Raw genomic sequence first — 27872 nt, 5'->3', positions numbered from 1 at the left:
AGAGGCGGCCTTGGGGGCGGGGCCTCGAGCCAAGTGGAAAGCCGCGCGCTTAGGGTTCCCGGCATCCTCCTGGTTCTGTCAAGAGCAGGAGTTACCCCTGCCAGAGAGTGGCATGCTGGGAACTGTAGTTTCCGCCTGCAGCTCCGCGTCCCGGGAGGCCAGTAAAAGCCTCTAAGTCGCTTTATTGCTGCCACAGGACTTGTAGCCCTGAGGGGTTGTGGGGAGGCTTTGCTAGGAAGGGGCGGGGGTCATCCCGAGAACCACAGGGCACATCTAGCCAGGCGAGCGTCCAGGCCGGAGGCCGCCTCCGGTCACGTGACGCCAGCCTCCTCAGGCGCGCGCGGCTCCTCAGGGTTCCCGCCCCATCCCGCCAGTCTGTCGGCCTGCACCTCCCCCGGCGCTGCTGCCACCTCGCGCTCGGAGGCGTCACGGAACGTGCTCGCCTATCCCCCTCCCCCTCCTTTCCCCTCCCGCCCTCCTCTACCTCCCCCTCCCGCGCCGAGACTCGCCGCCGCCGCAGCCGCAGGAGTAGCCGCCGCTGGAGCCGCGCGCAGCCATGGCCGAGAACCCCGGCTTGGAGAACCACCGCATCAAGAGCTTTAAGAATAAGGGCCGAGATGTGGAAGTGAGTGTGCTTCCGCGGCTGGGGCCCGCCCGGCTCGCCCGCCTGGCCGCGCCGGCCCCGAGGCGGCGGGGAGGGGCAGGGGGCCGGCGCCGGGCTGGTTCTCGCCGGCTCGCGGTGGGTCGGAGTTGGCCGCCGCCTCCCGTCACCGCGGCCCGGGGCTGGGCGGAGCGGGCGGCGGGACGCGGGCCGGGCTGCAGCCGCCCTCCGGAGCTGCCGACGCAGAGACCGGGAAATGCCGGGGTTTTCGGCCCCGTCACGCGGGCGCGGCCTGCTGTCGGCGAGGAAGGGATGTGGAGCTGAGGCGGGGTCCGTGGGCCGGGGCCTCGCGGGCCAGGGATGCTACCGCCCCGGGTTGTCGACCGCCCCGTGGAGGGGGCGGCCGCGGCTCGCGCCCGCTGCCTATGCAACCTCCCGCCCGGCTCAGCCCCCTCAGTGCCTCCCGCGTTGCCGCACATGGAGCCTCGGCTCTGCCGGTCCCCGCGCCTACCTTCTGCGAGCCGGGCCCAAGCGGGCGGTGGCGGCCCGCAGAGGGGGGTGGGGACCAGCCGGGTAACTGACTTGTTTGAGGGTGGTGGATGGGGGAGGGTAGGATGCGCCAGGACCATTTTCTTATATTCCAGCGCTGTTCTCTGGACCAGTCGTGCTGAGCTGTTCCAGCTCATACTCTTGTTACTGCTGGCATTTGGAGCAAACCGAAGGTGGACAATAGTTTACCATCTATTGTGTTGAGGCTTTGGAAGAGACGTTGTTCCTACCTCCGCTCGCAGGATGTGTTTTCTTAGCCTTTTCTTGTAGTGGAGGTGTGCATAGGGTAATCATTTCTTTGACATGTTTTACTGGAATAAATTGGATACATAGGTTCATACGGCCTTGTGTGTATCTCTTGCTCTAAGCTGGTAGAATTTCCAAGTGGTTGCAAAACTGTAAACATTCATCGTGGTCAGTCAGTTCGTTGCTACTCAGCATGTTGCCATTGTCTCGTTAAGGTGACATTAGCAGGTACTATTTGCAAACTCGGCTTATCCTGGCAGCGCTAGAGGTCTCTCTGCAGCTACTAAAAGCAATGTAGTATAATGCACAAACTTCACTGAGAGTCTGATCTCTGGATTTGTTAGGAGGAAAGTGTTTTCAAGTCCACAGCCTCCTTTTCTAATACTAGGTGACATGATTTGCTCTTTTGTCATTCTTGCTAAGGGGGCCAGTGTGACTAAGAAGTGTGCATTTTATCCTGTCTAAAAGAGAAAAGGTGGTGGGGAATATATACCATTCAGCGTTCTGTTTTGTAGAAAAAGATGAAATTCAGGCCATGTTTCATTAAATACCATTTGGAAAACATTAAATACCAATTGGAAAAAAACCTAAGGAAATACTATGGAATTCGCATTTGATTGAGACAAATAAAGGTCATCTATTTCTGTCCTGAAGAAATGGTTTAATTTCTTTTGTGAGAAATATTTATAAGCAAGGGTGAAACTTAGAAATAGCAACAAGAAATTTTGGAACTGCCTCTTGTTATTGGTCCACTTGATGATAGGAGTTAATTTTGAACTTTTCCCATCAGTGATTGTTCTTGAAAGCTTACTCCCTATTATAAAGCAAAACTAAATGTAGTTTGAAAAATACCCATATTTGTATAGAAGAACTAACATTCTTTCCCCTATTGGATATTGATACAGGTTTTTGGCTTATCATTTGCCTCTGCTGTGTTCTGGGAGCTCTGTGGTACCCATTAAGGACTCTTGCACATAATACACACATAGTAAATATATGGTGATGATCAGAATATAATCAATGACTTCTAGATGCCTGAAAAAGATGCATGGTTGCTAAGCCTTTCAGGCTGAAAATATTGGTCACAACATTACAATTCCCAGGATACACGAAGGTAACAAAAGCATGAAATAGCAAACATTTAAATGGTGGTTCCATGTGGCAGACACTATACTAAGAGCTTCATGATACCTCTTTTAATCCTAATGACAGCTTTATGAGCTAGGTGTAGCATTATCCCCACTTTACAGGAGGAAAGTATTTTAGATGAGGAAATTCACAAGTGCTTATACAGCCTGCACAAGGTCATGGAGTGGGTGTGAGCATTCATTCATTCATTAGTTGTCTACAGGGTATCTAACGATGTTCAGTCTTTGCCTCAAGGAGTTTATCTTCACAGTTCAGCAGGAGTGACGGAAAAGTAAACTGTTAGTTATGATGCAGTACATCCCTAAGGGTATCCTCAGAATGCATGAGAAGATACTGACTTGGAGCTGAGCGTTCAAGGGAGATGTTCTGTTTGATTCCTAGTCGATGAATGGGAGTGAGTTGATCCTGAAGGATGAAAGAAAGTTGGCCAGGGAAAGGGAGAGGGCAAGGAAGGGGCATTCCAGACGTGAGGGAGCAGTAATTGAAGAGTCCTGAGAGAATGCAGTAGGACCGCTAGAGAGGGATGCTAGAAATGTGACTAAAGGGTGAGCTGGGGTCAAGTCTGATCAGGTGCCTTTATTGTGGAATTTGGTATGAGTAGACACCCTATCTAATTTAGTCTTATCCATTAGAAACCATATTACACTAGAGACTTATGTTGCAGCCTAGCTCTGTGCCTAAGTAGTAGTGATTATCAGGCAATTTCAGAAACAATGAGGTGTGCTTTGATGAGGTATCATTCCTACCTTTTCACATATAGGATAGATACAAGATAAAATATATTGTAAATTATATAGCCACCTGATACACAAATAAGATGCCAAGTGCTAGAATAAAATACATATTTCCTAAAGAAAGTGAAAGTGTGAAGTTATACCAGGGAATTGTGAATAGGAAGAAGATTGAGGAAGAAAGTAGTTTCATGGTCAGTTCAGTTGGAAATCACTTCGCAAAAGAAAGATTGGTGAATTTTATAGGAAGTATGTACTAAACTTGAACAGGGCATAAGAGCAATTAGTAACTAAAGATCCAGGTAAAAAAGAAGAGATTAAAAAGTGAAGAGATGAGAATTCTGAGAGTATTTCTGTGGCAGAGTTCCTTAGAAACTTCTTGATGAGGAAATCTGAAGGGATTTATTCCAGCGTAGAGTTAGAAGGTGTAACATGATTACAGCAATGGAAAAAAGTGACTGGTAATAGTATCTAGAATTAATTCTAGAGGAATAGTGCTGTTATTCATATGCAAGGAGGAATTTTCCCAACAATTGAGACTGAGAGTGGTCCTAACATGGAATGAAGATTTGAACCTCCTCTTCCTTTCTCTTCCTCTTCTCTGTAAAGCTCACAGGAGAGAAAGAGATAAAGGTTGTTCTGAGGTTTACAGATGGAGATGGGGAGGGAGTGATTATCACAGACCACACTATAGGGCTTGGCTGAAGGGAATGGATTTTGTACCTAAAACTAGAAAATACATAGTGAAGAGGAAACTCTTAATTCTTTTATTTGAGGTGGAATGTGTATTTTAATACCAGACCTTATGTAAGGCATTGGTTCTTAGACTTTTTTCCTTTTTGAAAAAGTATTTAAAACTTTTCAAATATACTTATGGAAGAGTGCACAAAACAGAAATGGTCCACTTAGTGAATACTTATAAATCAGACATGTAGGTAACTGCCATCCAGTCAACTTTTCTTTTTCTTGCTCCTGTATACTTCAAGGATGTGACATTTTCATCGGTGACAATAACTAATTACTATTTAAAATGTTTTAACATTTATTGAATATTTACAATGTACCTCTACCAAGTACGTTATATGGATTATTTAGCTAGTCTTCATAATCCCATGAAGTATGTATTATTACCCACATTTACTGCTGAGGAAACTTGAAGCCTACAACTCTTAAGTAGCTAGCCCTAAGTCCTAGGGTGGCTTAAGTGGCAGAGCCTAGACTGGCAGTGAAGCAACATGACGCCAAAGCCAGAACTCTTGCTCCCTGTGCTTTACTGTCTCTTCACCTAGTAGTGCCTGAGACTTGACATATCGTGTACATCTGGAAGTTAATTAATGGGGAAAATATTTAAGAAATTTTGACTATCAGAGAAATTCTTATTTTGATATTTTAAAGCCTTGCTAATAAAAACATCTTATTTATCGTTTGATTTATTTGCCGTTTGTTTTTTCACTCTTGGAAAATTTCCTTATTAGTAAGAAGCCAGTTAATTGGTTTCACTGAAAAATAACCCCCCATATCCTTGGCCTTAACACTTAAACTTTATGCTTCAGTTTCTAACACTAGGGATAAAAATCTTCTCATCCACAAATTCATCTAGCACTACCAAACTTGCTTCTCTCTCTCTCTCTGGAACCTCTGTTGGTAAGAGGTCCTACCTGAATGTTCAAGATTAAAACCTTTTCCTTGACTTTGATTCCCTTCTTCCCTTTCTTCACTTTTCTGTGTTAATCATCTGATATTTTTACCTTTCTTACCAACCTTACCACCCTGCCCTAATTTAGGCCTCTGTCACTGTCACTTATACAAGTATGACAGTGCACTTGGTTTCCCTATAACTTCCCTCCTCAGTGAATCTTACAGATTGATCTTCCTGAAATCTTTTTGTGTTATTCCTGGCAAATCATCCCATTGCCTTGAGGATAAAATTAAAAGTCCTTAGCATGCCATACATAATTTCACAAAAGACTTTGCCTTTTCTATCTCATCTACCACTTTTCCCTCTATTTTCTGTATATTTTATATTGTCATCCATGATAAAATACCTGACATGGTGGGGTAACCAATCCATTTCCTTTCTGTGCCTTTGTAAATGCTGTTCTCCTGTATACTTTTGCTGTTTTGTGGGGCTCACTCTGGCAAACTCTTTCTTCACTCAGACTCATTCATGTATTTGTGGAACGCCAAGATTATAATTCTGCCGCATCATGTCATTATAGTTCAAAAAACCCTTCAGAAATTCTCCACAGGGTCTTTCCTGACTAATAGCATACTCAGTACTATCAATTCCTATTTTTTAACTTCTCTCTAATGCTTTTCCAAGTGAATTTTTCTTTACCTCTTTGAGGTAAATTGCTGTGATGTACAGCAAATTCTGAGTATATAGCAGCTGTTAAAGCATGTGTTCCCTATCCAGAAGCCCACTGAGGGTAGGGACCTTGGGCTGGGATGGGTCATTTAGTGACTAGTATATAGCATTTAATAAATATTTAAGAGACTGAATGATATAATTGAAAACACTCTACATTTGGGAATGAAAGGTACAATATTATTCTAAAATGTTGATAATTTCTTTTGTTGTTGACTTTATGGTGCTGAAACTTGCCTGACCTCCTGTGACAATCTGTTTTGGTATAACGTATTTCTGTAACATGAACTAATTCGGACTTGAATGATGAAAAGGAATGATGTTAGTTCATGCAAAATTCATGTTGGTTTCATATTTGATTTTTACCAGCACATTAATCATTTAGCCCTCCCAAGTAACAGCAGTTGAACACAAGCAGTTGAAATGCAGAAACACAGTTGAACATAAGCAAGCCCAGGAGTACACGTCTTGGCTCCATTTAACTAATACTCTGTCTTAAAGGTGCTTCTTGCCCCAACCATATTGATATATTTCCCTCTTTCTTCCTAATTTTGCAGAATATGAAGTTTTTCAGGAATCTATATGTCATATAGCAGATATACTATATCTTGAATTCACCAGTGTGGCATATGATCTCTCCTGGTCCTTCTGCCTCATTGATTTACTCCTTTTTGGTTGGCTTTGCCAACCCTTCTTTCTGTCCATTGAGTATAGTCATGTCTTGGGATTCTGTCTGCTGCTCACTTCTCTATAGACTTTTTCTTGCCGGTTATCAGCAATTCCCTTAGTTTTAGCCATCATTTCAGTGTGAGGAACTTAAATCTGTTTTAATCATCTGGTGGAAATTAATCACGTGAGCATCACATCAGCTTCTCAGGCTCAGAGTGTTTAAAGCTATGTCCTGTCTTTGTTTTTTTCTTTTTTCTGTTTATGGCATCATCACTCTTGCTGTGACCTGAACTTGAAACTTGAGAGGCTTCTTGGACTCCTTCCTCATCTTCCACATTCAGTCAGATGCCAGTCATGTAGCTTGAATCTCTTCTGTCTCTGGATTTGGGCCCTGCCTCTCTATTCCACTGCCTCCAGCCTACTTGCAGCCTTATATTTATCACCTAGTAGTTTAAAAGTTGCCTCCAAATTGTGTTCTTTCTCCAATTCTTGAGATTTTTCAGTGAGGCTGTACCTGATTACTTCTCCAGGTTTTGTGTCCATCCCTCACACACCTCACCTCTGGCTTTTTAAGCTCTAGCGACACTGAACTTCTTATATGCTTATACGTAATCTGGAATCCCTCCCTCCCTTGCTTGCCAGTGCTATTTCTATTCTCAGGGTTACCCTGCTGACTGGAATATCCTTCCCTGCCTCCTGTTGCCTGACTAATTCCTACCCCTCTTAAATACTCAACTCTCAGTTTAGCTCTTCTGAGAAATCTTTCTGAATCCTTCCTCATCCTTCTAGATTGAGTTAGGAACATTTCTTTGCTCATTGTAGCTATGATAATATATTTTAATTATATTTTACCTGTTCCTCATATATATACCTCCATTGTCTACTTCTTAGTACAGTGGCTGAAACAAAAAGGACACTATAATATTTCTTCAGTGAGTACATCTGTTCTAAGTACTACTGGCACAGTAATTTTCCTATGGTATGTTTTTTAACTGAAACTTTTAATCTTTTAGTGTCTTTTCTTACTGCTTCCCTAATCAAGTCTAAGCTTTTTATTCTGATAGGTAAAATACTGGGAGATTAAGACACATGCATAGTGAAATAATTTTTAACAGTTTCTTATACATTATGACAATTGACTCCTGAAGACTTAAGGCTACTTCTCTAAAAAATAAGAATGCATTCTTAAATACCACATCACCCCAACACAATTAATCATTTCCTAATAGTATCTAATGTAGTCCACATTTAAATTACCTTTTTTAAAATTTAATTTTTTTTTTTTTGCATTTGGTTGTTAGAACCATGATTACAGAAGATCTGATCACATTTAGTTATGTTTTTTAAGTCTCCTTTAATCTAGAACAGGTTCCTCCTACCATTTTTTATGTATTGTGGTAAATATACAGAACATAAAATTTTGACCATTTTAAGTGTACAGTTCTGTGGCATTAAGTACATTCCCACTGTTGTGTAACCATCCCCACTATCCATCTCCAGAATTTTTCATCTTCCTCAACTGAAACTGTGTCCCCATTAAACAATAACTGCATTCCTCAATCTCCCCAGTCCCTGGCAACCTCTCTTCTTTCTGTCTTAATGAATTTGACAATTTAGGAACTTCATATAAGTAGAATGACACAGTGTTTTTCCTTTTGTGACTGACTTTTTTTCACTCTGGTAGCATCTTCAAGATTTATCCATGTTCCAGCTTATGTCAAAATTTACTTCCTTTTAATGGCTGAATAATATTCCAGTGTATGGATATACCACATTTGGTTTACCCATTCATCCACTGACAAATCCTTGGGTTGCTTCCACCTTTTGGCTATTTTCCCCCACCATTTTTAAAATGACATTAATTTGTTGAAGAAGTCATGTCAGGTTTCTTATATTAAACCACATGAAACTGTCATTTTTGAGGTTTAGAACAGCTAAATATCATCAGTTTCATATGGTTCAACCTATTAGAATGTCCTGATTACTGAATTTGTCTTTCTTTGTGGTGTTGCTTAACTTGTTCCTCCTATTTCTTAGCAACCTCTGGATTTTCTGTAAACTGGAAGTTGATTTTGAAGGCTTATCTTTAGTTTAAGCATGTTTTGATAAAGAAAAAAAAAACTTCAATTGGTGATGCTTTGTGCTTCAGAATATATCCTAATAGTGATGATAAGCTTGATCAGATGGTTCAGATGATAAAGAGTAGTTTCATGTCGTGATGTCATAGTTACTACATTTGGTGAAATGAATTTTGGTTGTTTAGATGAAATGTGATAAAAGCTTGAATAACATTTGAAGTGAAAAAGTCACTTGATTTCCTGGGACCCAGAAATGGAGTTAGAGAATATATCTAGAAAATCTAATTTCAGAGTCAGTGACATTCTTTTTCCATGACTGACAGCACTCCTAATTTGACTTTTTGTTTTTTTAGCGTAAGATTTGTCTATCTGCACATTTCCAAGTCTCTATTCCTTTACTTTGAAAGTAAAGCAATATTAAACATGTAAGGAGGATGTAGCTATACTTTGTGGCAGTTTTGCCATTAAGAAAAATTTTGTCACAGCTTAGGATACCAACATTAACAATTAAAATATGGTAAAATAAATCATGAACGTATTACTTGGAATTAATCTTTCTGAACTGTTGTGTTTTCTGGGTTATAAGTTTATTTGTTTATGTACCATATTTTTTTTCATTTTGGAATGCCAGTGTTTTTGAATATGCCTATTACATGTCTCGCCTTCTTAAAGAGAATGTAGTTTAGTTGTTCTCTTGGTTTTTAAGAATCACCATTATGCATATGGCTATCAGTTGTTACTTTTATGTAAGTGATGCCTTCAACTTCTTAGGTTTGTCAGAATTTTGGCCTTAATTTCTATGCTTGTGGAGTTTTGCTTATCATAATTTTTTTTTTTTTTTTGGCCTGTCCTTGCCTTGCTCTTAGTCTGTCAGCTTTCTTTTTGATATTGTCAGCACGTTTACCTGTAGTAGCTCTTCTATTCCCTTTTAATTTGTTGTTTCATATACAGTTTATATCCTAGTGACTTTGATAACAGATATATTGAACATTTATCTAGCATTTGCTATGGGCCAGGCAGGCATTGTTCATTCCAAATATTATAAATATGAATAATACTGTCCTTGCTTTAAGGAAGTTCAAGTTGATGGGAGAGACTGATACATAAGCATATACTTAGTATACAGTATTAAGTTCTATGATATAGGTCCATAGTTTGCAAAGTACTTTGAGTGCATGGAGAAAGGGAGTGACTGTATCTGCAGGAACTGAGTAAGATTACACAGAAGATCACACTTGAGCTAGGTCTTGAAGGAGTGGGAGTTTGCCAAGACAAAAAGATAAATAATATGAATAACAGTGACTGTCACGGAGTGTTAAAGGCATGGCGTGTTCAAGCAACAGTTGATATGGTAACCATACACGTATTCCCCCTTCTTTTGGAAATAGCATTCTTGTCGATTTGGCCTTTGGAAGCTACTCTTCTGCCATTGGATACTTCTTGGTGGGATTTTTAATCTAAATGCTCTGGCCTCCTTTGCTAAATTAAAGTGCTTCACCCTTTCTGGATAACACAAAAAAGGCTAATCAAATGCTGTCCCCTGGCATTTAAATCTTGAGTGAGCTGACACTGCAACCTAAGTGATTCATCCTGGCAGAAATACTGTGAAGAAAAATTTCATTAATTCCTGCCACCGAGATCCATGGTTGCTTTCATCCTGATTTTTTCATAGATCTCATTCTTTAGCTTTTCCTTTGGTTCTCTGAATTGCTCTGTATTTTTCCAGTAAATTCTCCTGCCCACCCCTCTTTGCTTCTTAAATTAACTCATTTGTTTCTATTGTTTGCAACATAACTCTAATTTAAGGTGATAATTGTCCTGGTTTGCTTAGGACTGAGGGAGTTCTCAGGACACAGGACTTTGTTCAAACCAGGAAAGTCCTGGGCAAACCTTAAACCAGGCTCTATTCTAACTGAAACAGTTCAGGAATAAGGATAATGAGTTTTGGGAGCCAAATATTCAGATGGAAATATCCAGTATGCAGCTGAAAATAATGTGTGCAGAACTAGCTTGCTTCAGTTACTTCACTCAGCAGTTATCTGAATTCTGAGCTAAGTGTGAGGGATAAAACAGTGAAAGTAATGATAACCAATAATTGCTGAGTACTTACTATGTCCAAGGTACTCTGCTTAAAAGAGTAATCTTAAATAATCCTCACAAAGTTGCCATTATACAGATGAAGAAAATGAATTAAATAATTTGCTTAAGAACATACAACTAGTAAGAGGCAAAACTGGCATTCAGTCCTAGGTTTCCTGCTGTAAAAACTTGTGCCTTTAGTAACCATTCTCCTACTCTGCCTCAGGGCCCTGCTCAAGGAAGACTAGTATGGAAATGATGTAAAAACAAACAAATAATTATTATAATGGAATTAGTAGAGAGTACAGTGGGCACATAGGGGAAGTGCATAGGTGAATCTGGAAAGGCTTCAAGGAATTGATTGTGCTTAAGCTAAAACTAGAAAAATGTTTAGTTATTTCTTTGATAGTAAATCTTGGGTGGGCCTGGAAGTAAGAAATAACGTCATATGTTCTGGGGAAACCAAATTCACTCAGTATTTTTTACAGGTGGAGTGGTTAGAGAGTTGGAAAAGATAGGTAGGGATCAGATTGTGAAAAAGCTCTCCTGTGGGGAAAATCTGAAATTGGGAAGTGGATTTCATGCATTGAGAACTGTTGCTTTGGTTGCGCTATAGGAGATGGATTGGTGAGGGTGGGAAGGAGCTTGGGAGGAACAGTTAGAAAACTCTCAGGGATCTCAGAGATAGGTAGGTGGTCTGACTAATAGCACTGGCATTGAGGTCCAAAGGCAGGACATTATTAGGACTATTTACTTGGTGTATTTTATCTTTTAGGACAGAGGTTAGCAATCTTTTTCTGCAAAGGGCCACAATAGTTTTAAAAGCCTAAATATTTTAGGCTTTGAGGGCCTTACTGCTTATATCACAACTATTCAGCTCTGCTGTGAGCATTAAAGCAGCCATAGACAACAGGCAAACAAATAAAACTTATTTACAAAATCGGGTGGAGGGCTAGATTTGGCTCATAGGTCCTAGTTTGCCTACCCCTGTTCTAGAATGATGCATCAGTGGTGAAGTTTTAGAAAATAGCTCAAGCAGTGATTGGAGTGTTTAAGATGGTAATATAGAATTATCTTATAGGGATAAGAGGAAGAGAGGACTAGGGGAGGAAAGAATCCCAGGAACGACATCATTTTAGGGGACTAAAGAAAATCCCCTGAAGAATGTGTCTGTAGGAACCTTACAGCATAGTGGTAGGTCAGAACTTTAGTGGAGAAGAGCTTCCTGAAGGAGGGATAATAGTTGTGTATCAAATGCTACAGAGGAGAGAGGTATGATGAGGGATAAAACAGTGAAAATAATGAAATAAGCTGTTCATTGTAGTTGGAGGCCACTGATAAGGGGAAAACCCAGAGAGAGGTGGGGGCTGGGAGCTAGATTATGGTGGGGTAGGGAGTGAGTTGGAGTTGATGTAGATAGGATCAGGCAGTAAAAACTCAGTTTAAAAATTTGGTAGCCATGGGAAGGAGGGACCACAGCTGAGTTTGAGGAGGAAGTAGCGTTAAAGAAGGCTTTTTGCTTGTTATTTGTTGAGATTCGTGGGACTAACTAATGTGTGTTGGCTAAACTGAAGAAACTAGAGCATATGAGACTTAACCTGGCTAGAAAAGGAATGAATGATTGAGTCTGGAGTAGTGGGGAGCTGTTAGCCAGGTGAGGTAAGACGTGTACACTGTGGTTGGGTTTTGAAGCAGCCTCAGTTGGAAAGGACTTAGAGAAGTACAGACAGAAGTGAGGATGGGCTGCAGTGGGGTAGGGAAACTGGAACAGATTATGCCTGATGATGGCCTCTGTTTTCTTTTAACAAAGTTATCTCCAGAGAATAAAGGGTCTAAGAGAGGTGATACTGGAAGAAAAGGTGTTTAGGGGAATGTAAAATATCTAGAAATGAAGACCCAGCTGAGATTGGTAAAGCCGTCCCTTGGTGTTGGTGGGAGATTGGTTCCAGGAGCCCCCTTGGATACCAGAATCTGTGGATACTCAAGTCCCTTTATAAAATGGCATATATAGTAGATGAATACAGTTGGCCCTTTGAATCCAGGGATGCAGAGGACCAGCAGTACTGTAGTAGTATTTTGGTAACAGCTGTGAATAATTTTCAATTGATTGTATCAGATTTAGCTAAGAATGCATTCTAGATTATAGTTAGAATTGTTAGTTGAGACAAATATAAAGAAATCATACCTAGTTCAATCATAAAAAAAAAATTTGAACTAGCAAGATGTAGAACTTGAATCCAGACCCTTTTTCCCACAGATGTAGAAACTAAAGACATAGAGAAGTAGTGAATGTGGTCCACTCACCTAGTTGCTAACCAGGTTTTCTGATTCCAGTACTTGGGTAACACAACACACTTAAAAGCAAAAACTATATTTTAGAAACCTTTGAAATATACAATAGTAGAGAGAATAATGTATCAAACTCCTGGGTACCATTTTAAAACAGTTTTAATTTTTAGCCAGTGTTGTTTCATGTGTATCCCTACCCACTTTTACCCTTCTCTGGAATGTTTTGAAGCAAATTACAGACATCCTGTCTTATATGTCAATATTTTAACATGTATGTCTAAGAGGTAAGTCTGATTCTGACACCAGTTCCATTGTGAGGGTTTTTTCCTCACACCAAGCAATTCTACCACATCAGCTAGGTGCCCTACAATTCAACTAAATTCTGACACTGTCTACGTGGAGATAGCGTCATAAAATCTACAGGTTAAGGGTTCAGTTCTATAAGACTGCCCCCCACCCCCACCCCCACCCCCACCCCTGCACGCCTCTAAGCAACTGGCCATAAACCTCCTCGAGTTGGATTAATTTGGCTCAACGAACCCAGAGAAACATGTTACTTACTAGATTACTGGCTTATTATAAAAGTATACAACTCAGGAGCAGTCTGATGGAAGAGATGCATAGGACAAGGTGTGTGGGAAAGGAGTGGAGCTTCCATCCTCTCTCAGAGCGCACTAATCTCCAATAATCCGTATATTCACTAGCCCGGAACTGACCTTTCAAGTTTTTATGAAAACATGGTTGATTAAATTATTGGCCATTGGTGATAGAACTCAATCTCCAGCTCCACTGCTCTCCCTGGAGGTTGAGGGGTAGGGCTGAAAGTTCCAACCCTCTAATGACAGATCTGGTTCTCCTGACAGCCAGCCCGCAATCTTAGGTTACCTGAGGCTGTCAAAGGAGGGTTATTAACATAACAAAAGACACCTTTCCTGCTCTCCACACTTAGGAAATTACCAAGGTTTTAGGAGTTCTGTACCTGGAACAGTGGATAAAGACCAAATATGTATTTCATATTGTAAATCACAGTGTCATAGTAAGACATATGATATTATTGTACTTTAAACACCCCAAATAATAATTGTCATATTAAATATGCAGTTAAAAACACTTGATATGAAATTTCAAAGTAATAATACTCACTATTATACCGCACATTTGTAACCGAAAGGAGCCTTCTTGTCCAAGGTTAGAATGTGACATAGTAAATAGTATTTTTAATTTTTCCCTCTCTACTCTCTAACTAAGAAAAGGAATAAAGAAATAATCCTATCTCCCTCAAAATATGTTGATAACATGTAGTTAATTTTTAACTTCCAAAGATAGTATACAAATTATTATAGAATGAGGAGAATTTATGGAAATAAAGGCTTATTCATATTTATAATATTTTGATAGTGATTTTTTTTCAGTTTTTAAAATGAAAATGACTAATGAATGCTACATATTATAAGAAATATGTTAAAACACTTTGTGTCTCTTGAACAGCTTGATATATTCAGTTTGTTACCTTGACTTAAAAAACACAAAACAAAAAGTTTTCTTATTAAATAGGTGACCTGAAAAGGAGGATCATGTTCACTAAATATCAGGCTATCGGTAGAGATGCATGCACACCTATGCATACCTAACCTAGAAGCTGGGTGTTACACAGTGTTAATCTGTGTAGCAGAGAACCATGGACTATATACAGTTGGTATCTTTTTGTAAATTTGAACCAGTTTTGATAACTTGAATCTAGTTCCATGAATATCATATGTATGTATCTTGGTTTTGGAATAATTTATAATTAGGAACATTGATTGAAGCTTTTTTTTTCTTTTTAACTTTGCAAAGTAACTTTTTAATAACTTATGCCACCTGGTGTTTTAAACAGAAACATAGGAAGTGGATAGAGTATTTTGGAAATAGTGCTGCATAACATTAATTTGTGTACTAATTCATATTGGAAGTTAATTATCTATTAACTTACTAGTTTTACTTCTGTTTATTCTATTTGCTATTATTTAAAAGTTAAATATATTTTAAAGGGAAAGAGAAGAAGATAAAATATAAATCATGATTCTAAATAAAATTTCAGATGTATTCACAAATTTTATGGAGAAAGTTTATAAACTGGTAATTCTTAATTCAGATTTACTCTTGTATGAAAATAAATTCTCATTGGCTAAAATCCTTTCATAGGCGTGACAATAATTTAAAATGCTTCCTCAGTCCCCTTGGACAATATAAAGTTACTGTTATGGACTATGACTGGTAGCAGCAGTGTGTTTTTCAGTTATGTGTTGAGATCTGGGAACATTGTTTTTGATTGGAATAAAGGAATTGATACTTGGTTGTTAGAGTTCTGTAATTGTTGGACATTTGCTTTTGTTTTCTAAGTTTTATGAATGTGAGACTAATGCAAACAAACATTTTTGTGTATCCTTTTGAAACTCTGGGAAAATGGAATATTTAAGGAGTTGAATTAATGAAATTTTGGAATACAGAAGGAGAAAGTTCATGTGATTATGGTAAAGTACAAATAGCATTGTTACTGAGTGACTCACTTCAAGTTCAGGTTTAACATTAATTGTGCAAACTACCTTTTTTTGATATTGTGGAGCATAGGGTAATAAAAATGAATGAAATGAGATCCCTGCCTTCAAGGGGGATTTAATCTAATAGAGTAAATAATACAGCTATAGGTAATGATAAGACAATATGATAGTTTGATAAAAGTAAAGGTGGTTTGGGAATTCCAGCCTTAAAGATTTGACAAAGCTTTATTGTGGAGATAACATGAAGTAGGAATGTTTCAAGGTTTGAACAAGATGTGGAGGTTAGTTATATATATATAGCAGAAATAATTTTTTTTCTTAAGCTAATTGCTTGACAACAGTGTATGGACGACCTTCCCTCTAGTTTGTTGCAGTGACCCAGAGCATTAGCACAAGGATCTCTTAGATCACTGTTTCTCATCTGGTATGCAGCCCTCAGGGTGGCCCGCCAGGGATCTGAGTGGTGGAGCCCTTGAGATCTTGGCCCTTAATGTCAGTGTGCTGTACAAATATTTCATGTGTGCCCTATGATCTGACAGAAGTTGGGAAGCACTATTTTACACTACTTGATAATTCTCTTCTTGTAATAAGCTCTTTAGTATATTGTTTAGCTTTTGTGAAAAACAGCTAGAATATTTTCGTAATAAGAACACATTCTGGATAAATTGTATTGGGTACCAGTGCAGACAGAATTTTCTACTAAATTAGACATTAGCTCTATGCACTGGAGGTTTTTCACTCCACTACCAGGGAAAAACTGGGCCCTACCAGTTTTTTCCAATTTAATTCTAAGGTTTTGTGTTTGTGAACATGATGGCATTTAGTGAGGATATGATGTTTGGGGTCATGGATAAACTTTAAATATAACATGACCAAAATATCCCTCCATATGCTTTTCTTCTGGTGCTGGACCTGTTTCTGAGAAAACTACGCTTCTTAGTAGGACAGGTATTTGAGAGGAAGGGAAGTTGACCAAATATACTTATGTTAGGGACAAGTTTGACAGGAAGTCCAGAGCTGCCTTCCGAAAAGGGGCAGAAAAAGGAGAAGGAAGCGGAAGAGAAACTTAAAGTTCTGAGTTTATAACTGGAAAGAAACCAGACATCTGGACACCCAGGTCAAGGTGTTACAGGAGGGTCCTATTAGTGACTGCCACCAAGTGTTGAATTCATATAGCTATAGATTTTGAGGGGCTAGTGTGGCTCGAAATAACCCTTTCCCTGAGGGTTTGAAGAGGAGAAATTCGAGTCCCAGCTCTCTTAAATCAGTGAAAGTGACTCAGATGACTGTAGCAAAGGGATAGTTTTGGTATTACAAACTTTCAGAGGATGGCTACCTTTTGTTTTGTTTCGTTTTTTGTTAGTGAAATAGAAGATACCTGGTGTCCTCGGGTATTTTAGGAATCTTAAGAAAAGATCTAGCATCTTCCTGCTCTTCTTGTCAGCTCTTCTGCCTAGTAAACTTTAGTAATGTCAGTTTGGCTATGTAACAGTACTGTAAATAAAATCACTTTTACATAAAATAAATAAGCACAGTATTAAATAAGTGTCATATAAACATTATTATAAGTTTTATTTATAACACTGGTAAGAGTTAGTTATTGACTGCTTACAAATTTTTTTAATTACAGGGAATATGTATTGACTGCTACAGTGGTGATAAGAAACACCAGTCTGGTGCACAGAACGGTTTTTAGTAGGAGAAAAAAATTAGAATGTTATTGATAATTATACATTATAGAAAAATTAATTTTTGAGACAAATTAATTTAGGAAGGGTTTTAAATAATTTGAGTACTTTTCAGTAGAATAACGAACTTGTTTTAAATTACAGGGATAATATACACAACTGATAGAATAAATTCAAAGGAGAAAATGAGACATGTCACCCTTACCACCTCTCTTTCTGCAAGTAATAACTGCTTTTAATAAATTTTGTTGAGGTATATTTATCCATTTTAAGTGTTTAGCTTGATGAGTTTTGACAAATAATTACTCCCTTGTAACCACAATCACAATCAAGATGTAGAATATTTATTTCCCCTCAAAGTTCCCCCATGTCCCTTTGCAGTCAGTTCTCCCTTTCCCCCAGCTCCAGGCAAACACTAATCTGCTTTCTGCCACTATAGATTAGATTGCCTTTTCAACAATTTTATGTAATATAATCACAATATGTACTCCTTTGGGTTTGGCTTCATTTTGTTTACTATAACATGTAACATTAATATTGTTTTGTTTACTTCGAGTTCATTCTTTTTAATTGCTGATCCATATTCCATTGTGTGAATATGTCACAATTTATTTATCCATTCACTTGTTACTGGATATATGGGTTCTGGCCAGTTTGGGGCACTTATGTGTAAGACTGCTATGATACTTGTTTACAAGCTTGTGTGGGGGGCGTGTGTGTGTGTGTGTGTGTGTGTGTGTGTGTGTGTGTTTCCTTTGATAAATACCTGGGAGTAAAATGGCTGGATTACATGGTGAGTTTGTCTTTAAATTTGTAAGAGACTTTGAAACTCTTCTCCAATGTGGTTGTAGCATTTTACATTTCTATCAGCAGTATGTGAATTCCAGTTGCTCCACATCCTCACCAGTTTTGGCAGTTTTTTAAATTTTTATCATTTTAGTGAGCGTGTAGTGGTGTCTTGTTATGGTTTTAGTTTGCATTTTTCTCCTGTGTTTCCTTCTGGAGTTTGTTAGTTTCAGCTATTACACTTAGGTTTATAATTCATTTTGGATTAGTATTTGTGTATACTTTTAGATAGGGGTTGATGTTCATCTAGAACTCATTGAATAACCTTGGTACTTTTGTTGAAAATCAATTGATTGTATATGTTTGGGTCTGTTTCTGAACTCCATTCAGTTTTATTGATATGTATGTCTATTCCTATGCCATTATCTCACTGTCTACTGCTGTAACTTTATTGAAATCAGCTTATGTAAATCTTCTAACTTTGTCCCTTCTTTCAAGATTGTTTTGGCCACATAGCAGACACTTGTAGATCATTCACTCAGCAACAGCAGAATACACATTCTTCTCAAGTTCACATGGAACATTCCACATGTTATGGAACATATGTAGAATGTTTATATATTATGAAAATTCTAGGGTAGTTCATATGTTTGGCCATAAAATAAGTCTCAATATATTAAAAAATATTAAAATCGCAGTAAATATGTTCTCTGACCACAGTGTAATAAAATTAGAAATCAGTAACAAAGGAATTTAGGAAATTCCACAAATAACATAGAAATTAAACAACACATTTCTCAATAACAAATGGGTCAAAGAAATCACAAGGGAATTAGAAAACACTTTGAGATGAATGGAAATGAAAACACAACATATCAGGACTTCCTGAATGAAGCTAAAGCAGTGCTCAGGAAATTTATAGCTGTAAATGCCTATATTGAAAAAAGAAGTATAAACTAAACTTAAAGCAAGCAGAAGGAAGGAGAGGAAGGAAATCACAAAAATTAGATCCAGTGTAAATAAAACAGAATAGAGAAACAATAGAGAAAATCAATGAAACCAGAAGTTATTTCTTTTAAAGTAGCAACAAAATTGGCAAACCTTTAGCTATACTGCTGAAAAAAAGAAGACTCAAATGACATTACAGAAATAAAACATAATAAGGGAATACTGTGAACAGTTATAAGCCAGCAAATTATATAACTGAGATGAAATGGAGTAATTTCTAGAAAGACACAGATTATCGAAACTAACTCAAGAGGAAATAGAAAATCTGAATAGACTTGCAGCAAGTAAAGAGATTGAATTCATAATCATAAAACTTCCCATAAAGAAAAGCCCAGGACCAGAAGGCTTCACTGGTGAATTCTACCAAATGTAGTGTATCCATTCAATGGAATACTATTCAGCAACAAAAAGAAGTACTGAAATATGCTACAACATAAATTAATCTCAAAATCATTATGCTAAGTAAAGAAGCCAAGACAAAAAAAAAAAAAAAAAAAAAAAAGGCCACATATTATGGTTCCTTTTAAATGAAATGTCCAGGCAGTAAGATTCATAGATACAGAAAGTAGATTTGTGATTGCCAGGGACTGTGGAGTAGGGGTAGGGGAATGAATGATAAAGGATATGTGGTTTCTTATAGGAAAATGTTCTAAAATTAGATAATGGTGATGGTGGCACAACTCTGAATATACTGAAACCTGTAAAACTTACACTTCAAAGAAGTGAATTTTATGATATGTGAATTATATCTGAATAAAGCTGTTATTATAGAAGAAGGTAAATTATGCCTAATACTAGCACAAATTACCTTACCTACTGAAGGCATTTTCAGAATGGAAAAGTGTGTGTAATAAGAGTAACATGGAGTTCTGTCTTTCAATAATAGTGTAGTACCTTAGACTGAGTTACTGGACAATTATCAGCTCTGGACAAAATATATTAAATATTTCATTTAAAGGTATTAGAAAGTGATCAGAAGTAGGCAGAAACTGGAGGGGAGCCTATTATTAAAACATAACTATCTGATGAAATTTGTGAGTTAGTGTCTGAGGATCACTCTGTAATCCTCTCGCTTCTTGGGGCAGGATACTGCAGCCTTATTGGCTTGAAGTATGAGTACAGAGTTCCAGGATGACAAAACAGCTGGAAACTTAGGTGGAAATCCTGGAAGATCAAGAGCTATAAAAAGAGTGAGTCCTGCATTTTCCAGTGAAGACATACAGGTGGCCAATAGGCACATGAAACGATGCTCAATATCACTCTTAAATTATCAGAGAAATACAAATCAAAACTATAATGAGGTGTCACTTCACACCAGTCAGAATGACCATCATTAAAAAGTCCACAAACGATAATGCTGCAGGGAGTGTGGAGAAAAGTGAACCTTCCCACATTGTTTGTGGGAATATGATTTGGTACAGTCATTATGGAGGACAGGATAGATGTTCCTTGAAAAACTAAAAATAGACTTACCATATGATCCAGCAATCCCATTCCTGGGCATATATCTGGAGGGAACTCAAAAAGTTATATGCACCCCAGTGTTCATAGAGCACTGTTTATAGTAGCCAAGACATAGAAGCAACCTAAATGTCCATTGACAGATGACTAGATAAAGAAGCTGTGGTGTATTTATACAATGGAATACTATTCAGCCATAAAAAGAATAAAATTATGCTATTTGCAGCAACACGGTTGGACCTTGAGATTATCATACTAAGTGAAGTAAGTCAGACAGAGAAAGACAAATATCATACAATACCACACAAATGGACTTATTTACAAAACAGAAATACATGGAAAACAAGCTTATGGTTACCAAAGGGGAAAGGTTGAGGGAGGGATAAATTAGGAGGTTGGGGTTAGCAGATACAAGCTACTATATATAAAACAGATCAACAACAAGATGCTACTGTATAGCACAGGGAACTATATTCAATATTTTGTAATAGCCTATAATGAAAAAGAATATGAAAAAGAATATACATATATATGTATAACTGAATCACTATGCTGTACACCAGAAACTAATACAACATTATAAATCAGCTATATCTCAATTAAAAAAAAAAGAATGTCCTAAAATTTGCATGTAAGATCTGCCCAAATGCTTGGCAATCTGCTGTACTATGCATGTACTGTGCATGCACAAACACACACACATGCTGGGCTATTTAATGGAAGTTGAGTCGTAGGACATTAATTCTACATAGATTGTTTTAAGGTAGTTTCAAATTGTAATCCCTAGTGAGAAAACTAATAAAATGAAAAATAAAAAAGCAAATCTAAAAGGCTAGTAGAGCAATCAAACAGAATACTTAAACAATTTGATTAACCTAAAAGAAGTCAGGCAAGTGGGAATAGAGGAACACAGAAAATAGATTGAGACAGTAGAAAACAAAAATAGCACAGCAAATGCCTAACTTCAGCTACACAATTACATTAAATATAAATGGACTAAAGTACTCCAACTAAAAGTCAGAAATTATTAGACTGGATTAAGCAGGACCCAACTGTATACTATCCACAAGAACTGTATTTTATATACAAAGATGCGGACAGTTTAAAAGTAGAAAGATGAAAAATAGTAATAGAAGTATGTACATTTTAGACCTTGATTTACATGTATGTATAAGTTAAATATATATGCTATTGGTACTCACATTGAAACTTCATGAGTTAATAAGTCACAAGTTTGAATGAATTGTTTGTATAGGTATACCTACCTCACTTTGTACAGTAAATAATCCTATTCGGTAGACATTCATTAAGGACCTGTTATTGCACATACTTTCACTTGAAATAATAAGGAAGATAGATCATGGTACCTTCATTTCTTAGAAAAGGAATCTGGGGTTCAGTGAGTTTCAGTAATATGTCCAGGATCACATAACAAGTTGGTGACAAAGCCATTCATGCACTCTTTCCATTGCATCACTCTTGCTTTAACACCTAATAAGGTACATAGAAATTTTTTTTTTTTTACAGTTTGAATCATATTCTCTAAGGCTTATTTTTTTAAAGCAGCTTTGTTGAGGTATAATTAACATACAATAAACTGTACATGTTTAAAGTGCACATTTGATAAGTTTTGACACATACAGTCATGAACCCATCACCACAGTCAAGATAATGAACATATTCATAATGTGCAACAATTCTCCTTTCTCTATTTTGGGTGGCATTCTTCTTGCATTAAATTATTTCATGGTATTGCTCAAAAATTTTAAATTCTTGAGACATGAAAATCAATCTTCTAGTCCTATCTTTCCAGCCTTCTTGTGTCTTAAAGGAATACCATTGCAGAGTTATTTGTAAAGTGAAAAATCTCACTCTCCTCAATTTTAAAAAATTCTAGTTGATATTTAGGACTACAGGTGCAATGAAAATTTGTTTGCAATGGAATTAGAATAGACGTTTTTGAGGAATTGAAACAAGTTTCAATTTTTTGATACTAGGTTTACTAGTAAACTCCATCCTTTGTGATATTTTTTAAACTGTAGCTAGCAGACCGGTGGTACTTAGTAGGGAAGGAGGTTTTGAGTTCCCTACTCATTCTTAATTTCCCATACTTAATAAGATCTTTTAAGTCAAAATAATGTTTATCTTCCAGACATGATAAAATTCAAATAACAAATTTAATATAAAGTTCTGGTTTTTAAATTCTAAGTTGTTTGCTTTTTAATTACTACTAGAAAAAGGCTAAATATTTCAAATTTTGGGCAGTCCCTCTAGCACAGGAAAAAGGACAGGAAAGTCCTTTTACCCCAGATTCATAATCCAAAATTATAAGGCAATGAGGAAATAAATCTATTATAGGTAATGTACTGATACCAAAAATAGTCTTAAATCTCCTAAGGAATTCAGTAATACAGATATCAGAGAAAGACTATAAAATAATATTTTTAAATGATTGAATCATTTAAAGAAGGAATCAGAAACATGAGGGAAATATGCCGAAGTAGATCAGGCATATTTGAAAAGGACTTAATATAGCTAGAAATGAAAAATAAAATCATTGACATGAAATACTCTGGACAGAAGTGAAGGATTTAATAATAGAAATGCTGATTACAACCTGTAGAAAAGGGAAATAAACAAAGATAACTACCTACTTTGTGATGCAAACTGTGCCTGGTACTTTTGTTAGTGTTTATCTCATGTAATCTTCATAACCACTTTTTGAGGTGGTTTAATGTCTTACGTTTAAAGAGTACTGTTTTCTACAGATAGGGTAAAAACAGGTGAAGCGAAATCAGTGAGGAAACTGATGAACTCAGTTTTGAATACGTCAAGGAACTGATGAGGTATTTGGGGAGGTGATCTAGGAGACACTCCAGCTCAGGAGAGAGGTCTAGGCTTAAAGTTTTAAGCTGCTTAAATTCCCAAGGTTGTTGGATGTGGAATATACCAAAATCTGTTTATTTACAAATATAGTGATTTATTTAAAGGATGCTGGCCAAAGGGAGCTACAGATGAAGGGATGATTCAAGTCTGACATCTGAAATTTACTGTCCATGTTGAGTGCTTTTCCTTCTCAGAAACTAAACTTCCTTACAGATACTCCCTTCCTGCCCCATCATACATTTTATTCATTTCTCATGGGTAGCAGCTTAAAAAATATAGTTGTGCACATAAACTGTCATCAGCTGGTGAGGATAATCCCTTTACCTTCAGTTTAAAATAATTTGGTATTTTCTTGTGGGGCTTATCCTTGAATGAGGTCTTCACATATGATTAGTAGTACTGTTTTAACAGTTTATCAATCAAAAGTAATGGTTTATTCATCTGTGGTACTGGCATAAAAAGGCATGTAGATCAATGGAATAGAATTAAGAGTATAGAAAAAAACTTTTACATTTACAACCAATTGATTTTCAACAGGGTGTCAAAATAATTCAACAAGGGGAAGTTGTCTTATTATCAAAAAGGTGTTGGGACAACTGAACTGGATATCCTCATGTAAAGGAATGAACTTAGGCTCAAACTATGTAAAATTAACTCAAAATGGAACGAAAACCTAAATGTAAGGGCTAACATACAGGAAACTCCAGGAGAAAAAAAAAAAGTAGGTATAAATCTTTGTGACCTTGTCTTGGGCAGTAGTTTCTTAGTGACATCAAAAATACAGCCAACCACATAAAAAATAGATAAACTGGACTTCATTAAAGTATATTTTTGCTTCAAAGGAGATCATCAAGAAAGTGAAATGAAGCCCACAGGATGAAAGAAAGTATTTGCAAATCATGTTTGATAAGGGACTTGTATCTAGAATATATAAGAGATTCTTAAAACTCAATAATAAAAAGACAACCTGATTCAAAAATAGGCAATGGGTTTAAATGGATATTTCTCAAAAAAAAAAAAAATACACAGATGGCCAATAGGCTCATGAAAAGATACTAAACATCAACAGTCACAGTGTGATGCTACTTCTTGTACCCTCTTGCACGGGTGTTGAGATAGAATGAAAGGAGAAGAGGATGTTTGAGGATACAGTTTACTGGTGATGGGATCGAGGAGGAAATTTGAATCTGCATAATAGGAAGTTGAGGGAATTGCTACTATCTAATCGTCTCTGTTTTCTTAATAAATACAAGGCCTGGTTTTCTGCGGAGAGGAAGGAGGATATGGAAAAGGGGCTTGAGAGCAGTAGCTTTTTGTACAAAATCTATCCTGAGAAGACTGGGACAATTTCCAAATAGCAAGCACTGAGAGCCTAATGGCGATTAGAGACCTAGAATAGATAGATAATGCCCATATTGGAGGTTGAGGGGTTTTGCTTGCTTGTTTGTTTTTGTTTGGTTTTTCTCTTGTAGCACTTAGCAGCTCTGCTCTTGGAGTGAGAATTGAAGTGACCCGGGGTTAGCTTTTTACTGGGGCAACAAGATACAAGTTTGGGGGGCAGAGGTGTTGAGGTATGAGGACTATGTAAGAAAGGAGAAAAACAGGAAAGGGTTAATAAATTGGGAGAGAATCAACGAGCTAAGGGACTAAAGTAATCTTTGTGGATCTAGGTCAGTCTTTCGAATGGCTAATTAATGGGAAATTGTCTAATGCCTTAATTGGATCTAGGGAGTTTTGCTGCTAGGGTCAAAGAGTCTTCAAATTAGAGAACACTGTACATAGTGTTTAAGAGAAAGCCTACCCATTTCGTATTAAAATTTGAATATTTCTTAGTTTTTGAATGAAATGTAAAACCCCAAAATTTATCCCAATTGGACTGGCACATCTGTGGCTGGTTCTTAATGAAAGGATTGCTAGAAACTTAGAAAATAAGAACCCTAGTCTGCACCTGGCCAACCTCGTGAACTGGGCTGTTTGAAGGGTTGTTGAAGACACCAAGGATATTATCAAGGCTTGGTTTGAACAGGAAAACTAAGCCAAATGCTAGAGTCTTCAGTGATTATAAGGGTGCTGGTGATAAATGAGAGTAGGCACAAGGTGATACGGTTAAATGGTATAAGCCTTTTCCATAGCTGGGTAAAAGCAGCAGTCTTGAACTGGTATAGAGGTAGATGTGACTTTGACCCTGACACGTGGACTATGGCAGCATCATTAATGATGATGAAAATAGCTAATGTTCACTGAGAACTTCCTGTGCCAGACACTGTCTCTGTTGTAAACATTTACCATGAATTTGACTCATTTGTTGCAATAATCCTATGAGGCATTGTTATCATAATTTTTCGTTAAAGAAGCTGAGATGCCAGTAACATTCCCAAAATATCAGTAAGTTTGTGTGGGGGGAGCCAGGATTTAAACCTATACCAAAGCTGATGTTTCTAACCACTGTGTTTTGCCATTATAAGGTAGCATACTAATGTAATTTGTCTAATATGGGTGTATTCAATGTGTGTTGAATAATTTACGTAAGTACCTTAGAGGAAAATTGTTCAGCATAATTTTGAATGCCTTCTACTTTAGTGATAATTGTGTTTTATATTTTATGTGAGTGTTAACCTAGAGCAATGGTTGAGAATGTGGTTCCTGGACCAGCAGCATCAATACCCAATATCACCTGGGATCCTGTTGGAAACAAATTCTTAACCCTTACCCCAGACCTGCTGCTTGAGAAACTCTGGGAGTGGAGCCCAGCAGTCTGTGTTTTAACAAACCAGATTATTCTGATGCAGGCTAAAATTTTGAGAACTACTAACCTAGAGCAAAGTGTAGCATGAGAAGGTGAATGAGAGTTTTAAATTATAAAACTATTTTATAATTGAGAGTGCTATTGAGATTGCCATTGTTTTCTGGATCACTCTGAGGATTGTGTTTTCTGGATCACTCTGAGGATTGAAATCTGATGGGGAATTATAAGCATCAGTTTATGCTTTGTATGACTGCAGCTTGGTATTGTTGATGCTACTGGGCACAAGTGAGATGGCAAAATGTCAGTGGATTACTACTGCTGACAACTCAGAATGCATGGTGGAATATCAGTAGTGTTCTTTCCTCTCCTTTAAACACGAAAAATTATATACTATCTATACAAAAATAGGTAATGTAGATAGAAGTTTTGAAGCAACGATAGAACAAGTATCCGTGAATCCAATATTCAGTTTAAGAACTAGAACAAAACCTACCCCTCTGATTCCATCCCTAGCTTCCTACCAAAAGTAATCCACTGTTGGATGTGTAAATTACTACTTTGCTTTTCTAAATTTACTATACATGTCTGTATCCTGAAATGACATGGTTTTTCGTTTTACTTGCTTGTTTTTTTTATAATTTGAAAAATTTGTACTGTATTTGTAACAGAAAGATTTTTTTTCGACTTGTTTCGTTCATGTAATGTTACATTTCTGGATTTATTCTTGTAGCTGTAGTTTAATCATCCACGTTGTGCTGAGTAATGAGTGTCTCACAATTCATGTATTCTCCTTTTAATGAATATTTGAGTTGCTTTCAATATTTTTGTTTTTGCTTTTTGCTATTACAAACCAATGATGTCAGAAGCCACTTACATATATCTTACAGTACATATATGCAAGAGTTTCTGTAGGAGTTATACCTTGGAGTAGAATTGTGTCCATAGGTATTTTTCAGCTTTACCAGATGTTGGCAAATTTTTTTCCCCAAATATGGTTGGACAAACAGACATTTCACCAGTTGCTCTGCATCTTTATGAACACTTGGTGATGTTATACCTACTAATGCTTTGTCAACCTTAAGTGCAAAATGGTATCTGGGTGTGGTCTTAATTTGAATTTTCTTGATTACTAAGGCTGACCACCTTTCCTTGTTGGCTGTTATTGTTTCATTCTATGAAATGCCTTTTCCTGTCTTTCTCCTGTTTTTTCTGTTTTCGTTTCTTATTGATGTGTGAGTGCTTTATATATTCTGGTTATTTATTACTCATACTTCAAGTATCCTTCCAGTTTGGCTTGTCTTTTCACACTCTCTGTGGCATCTTTAAAAGTATAGAAATTCTAAATTTTAATGGAGTTTTTCTTTTCGTTTTAGCATTTTGTGTCCTCTCTCTTCACTAAGGGATCATAAAGATATTTTTCTTTAAAAGTTTAAAGTACTGCTTTTGTAAGTTTTCAAACCATTTGGAATTGATTTTTGTGTAGGGTGATATAGTAGGTATCCAGTTTCTTTCTTTCTTTTTTTTTTTTTGGCACGTGGATAATTACTTTGTCTTTTTTCCCAGCGGTCTGCAATGCTATCTCTATCATACCAAGTTTCCATTTATGTTTGGGTTTATTTTGGGGCTCTGTTCTATTGGTGAATTTATTTTCTACTTTAATCTTTATATATTTTATTATGTATCTTTAAAAGTAATTTTTAAAATTACAGCTAAACATAATTAATAGTAGTAACTTACTATTAAATATCGAGTGTTCAGATTTCCCCAGTGTTCTTTTACATGTAGTACACACACACACACACGCCAATCTGTGTATAAAACACATTATAGTTTATTTGGATCAGTATCCAAATAAGGTCCATATATTGTGATTGATTGATATGTCTTTAAATCCTTTTTAATCTATAGGCTCCTATGCCATCCCAAGCCAGTCATCCTTCTCCCCTTCTTTTTTGCCTTGTTGCTTGTTTTTGCTGGAGAAATGGGGGTTTTATCCTG

The 27872-nt window shown here is 37.3% G+C and overlaps 1 protein-coding gene across 1 annotated transcript in view; it reads left to right on the top strand.

Moving 5' to 3' along the window:
* The first annotated feature begins 377 nt into the window (after window positions 1–377).
* The window catches only part of KPNA3 (karyopherin subunit alpha 3), a 74175-nt gene continuing 46680 nt past the window's right edge, over window positions 378–27872 (top strand). The window contains exon 1 of the mRNA XM_032496180.1: window positions 378–625. Coding sequence (XP_032352071.1) covers window positions 557–625 — 69 coding nt within the window. The 5' untranslated portion in view covers window positions 378–556. The remainder of the gene's footprint in view (window positions 626–27872) is intronic.

Source organism: Camelus ferus, chromosome 14 (genome assembly GCF_009834535.1).
Source record: "Camelus ferus isolate YT-003-E chromosome 14, BCGSAC_Cfer_1.0, whole genome shotgun sequence".
NCBI lineage: Eukaryota > Metazoa > Chordata > Mammalia > Artiodactyla > Camelidae > Camelus > Camelus ferus.
Note: the sequence above shows the minus strand (reverse complement) of the source record. Positions and strands in the feature narration are given on the sequence as shown.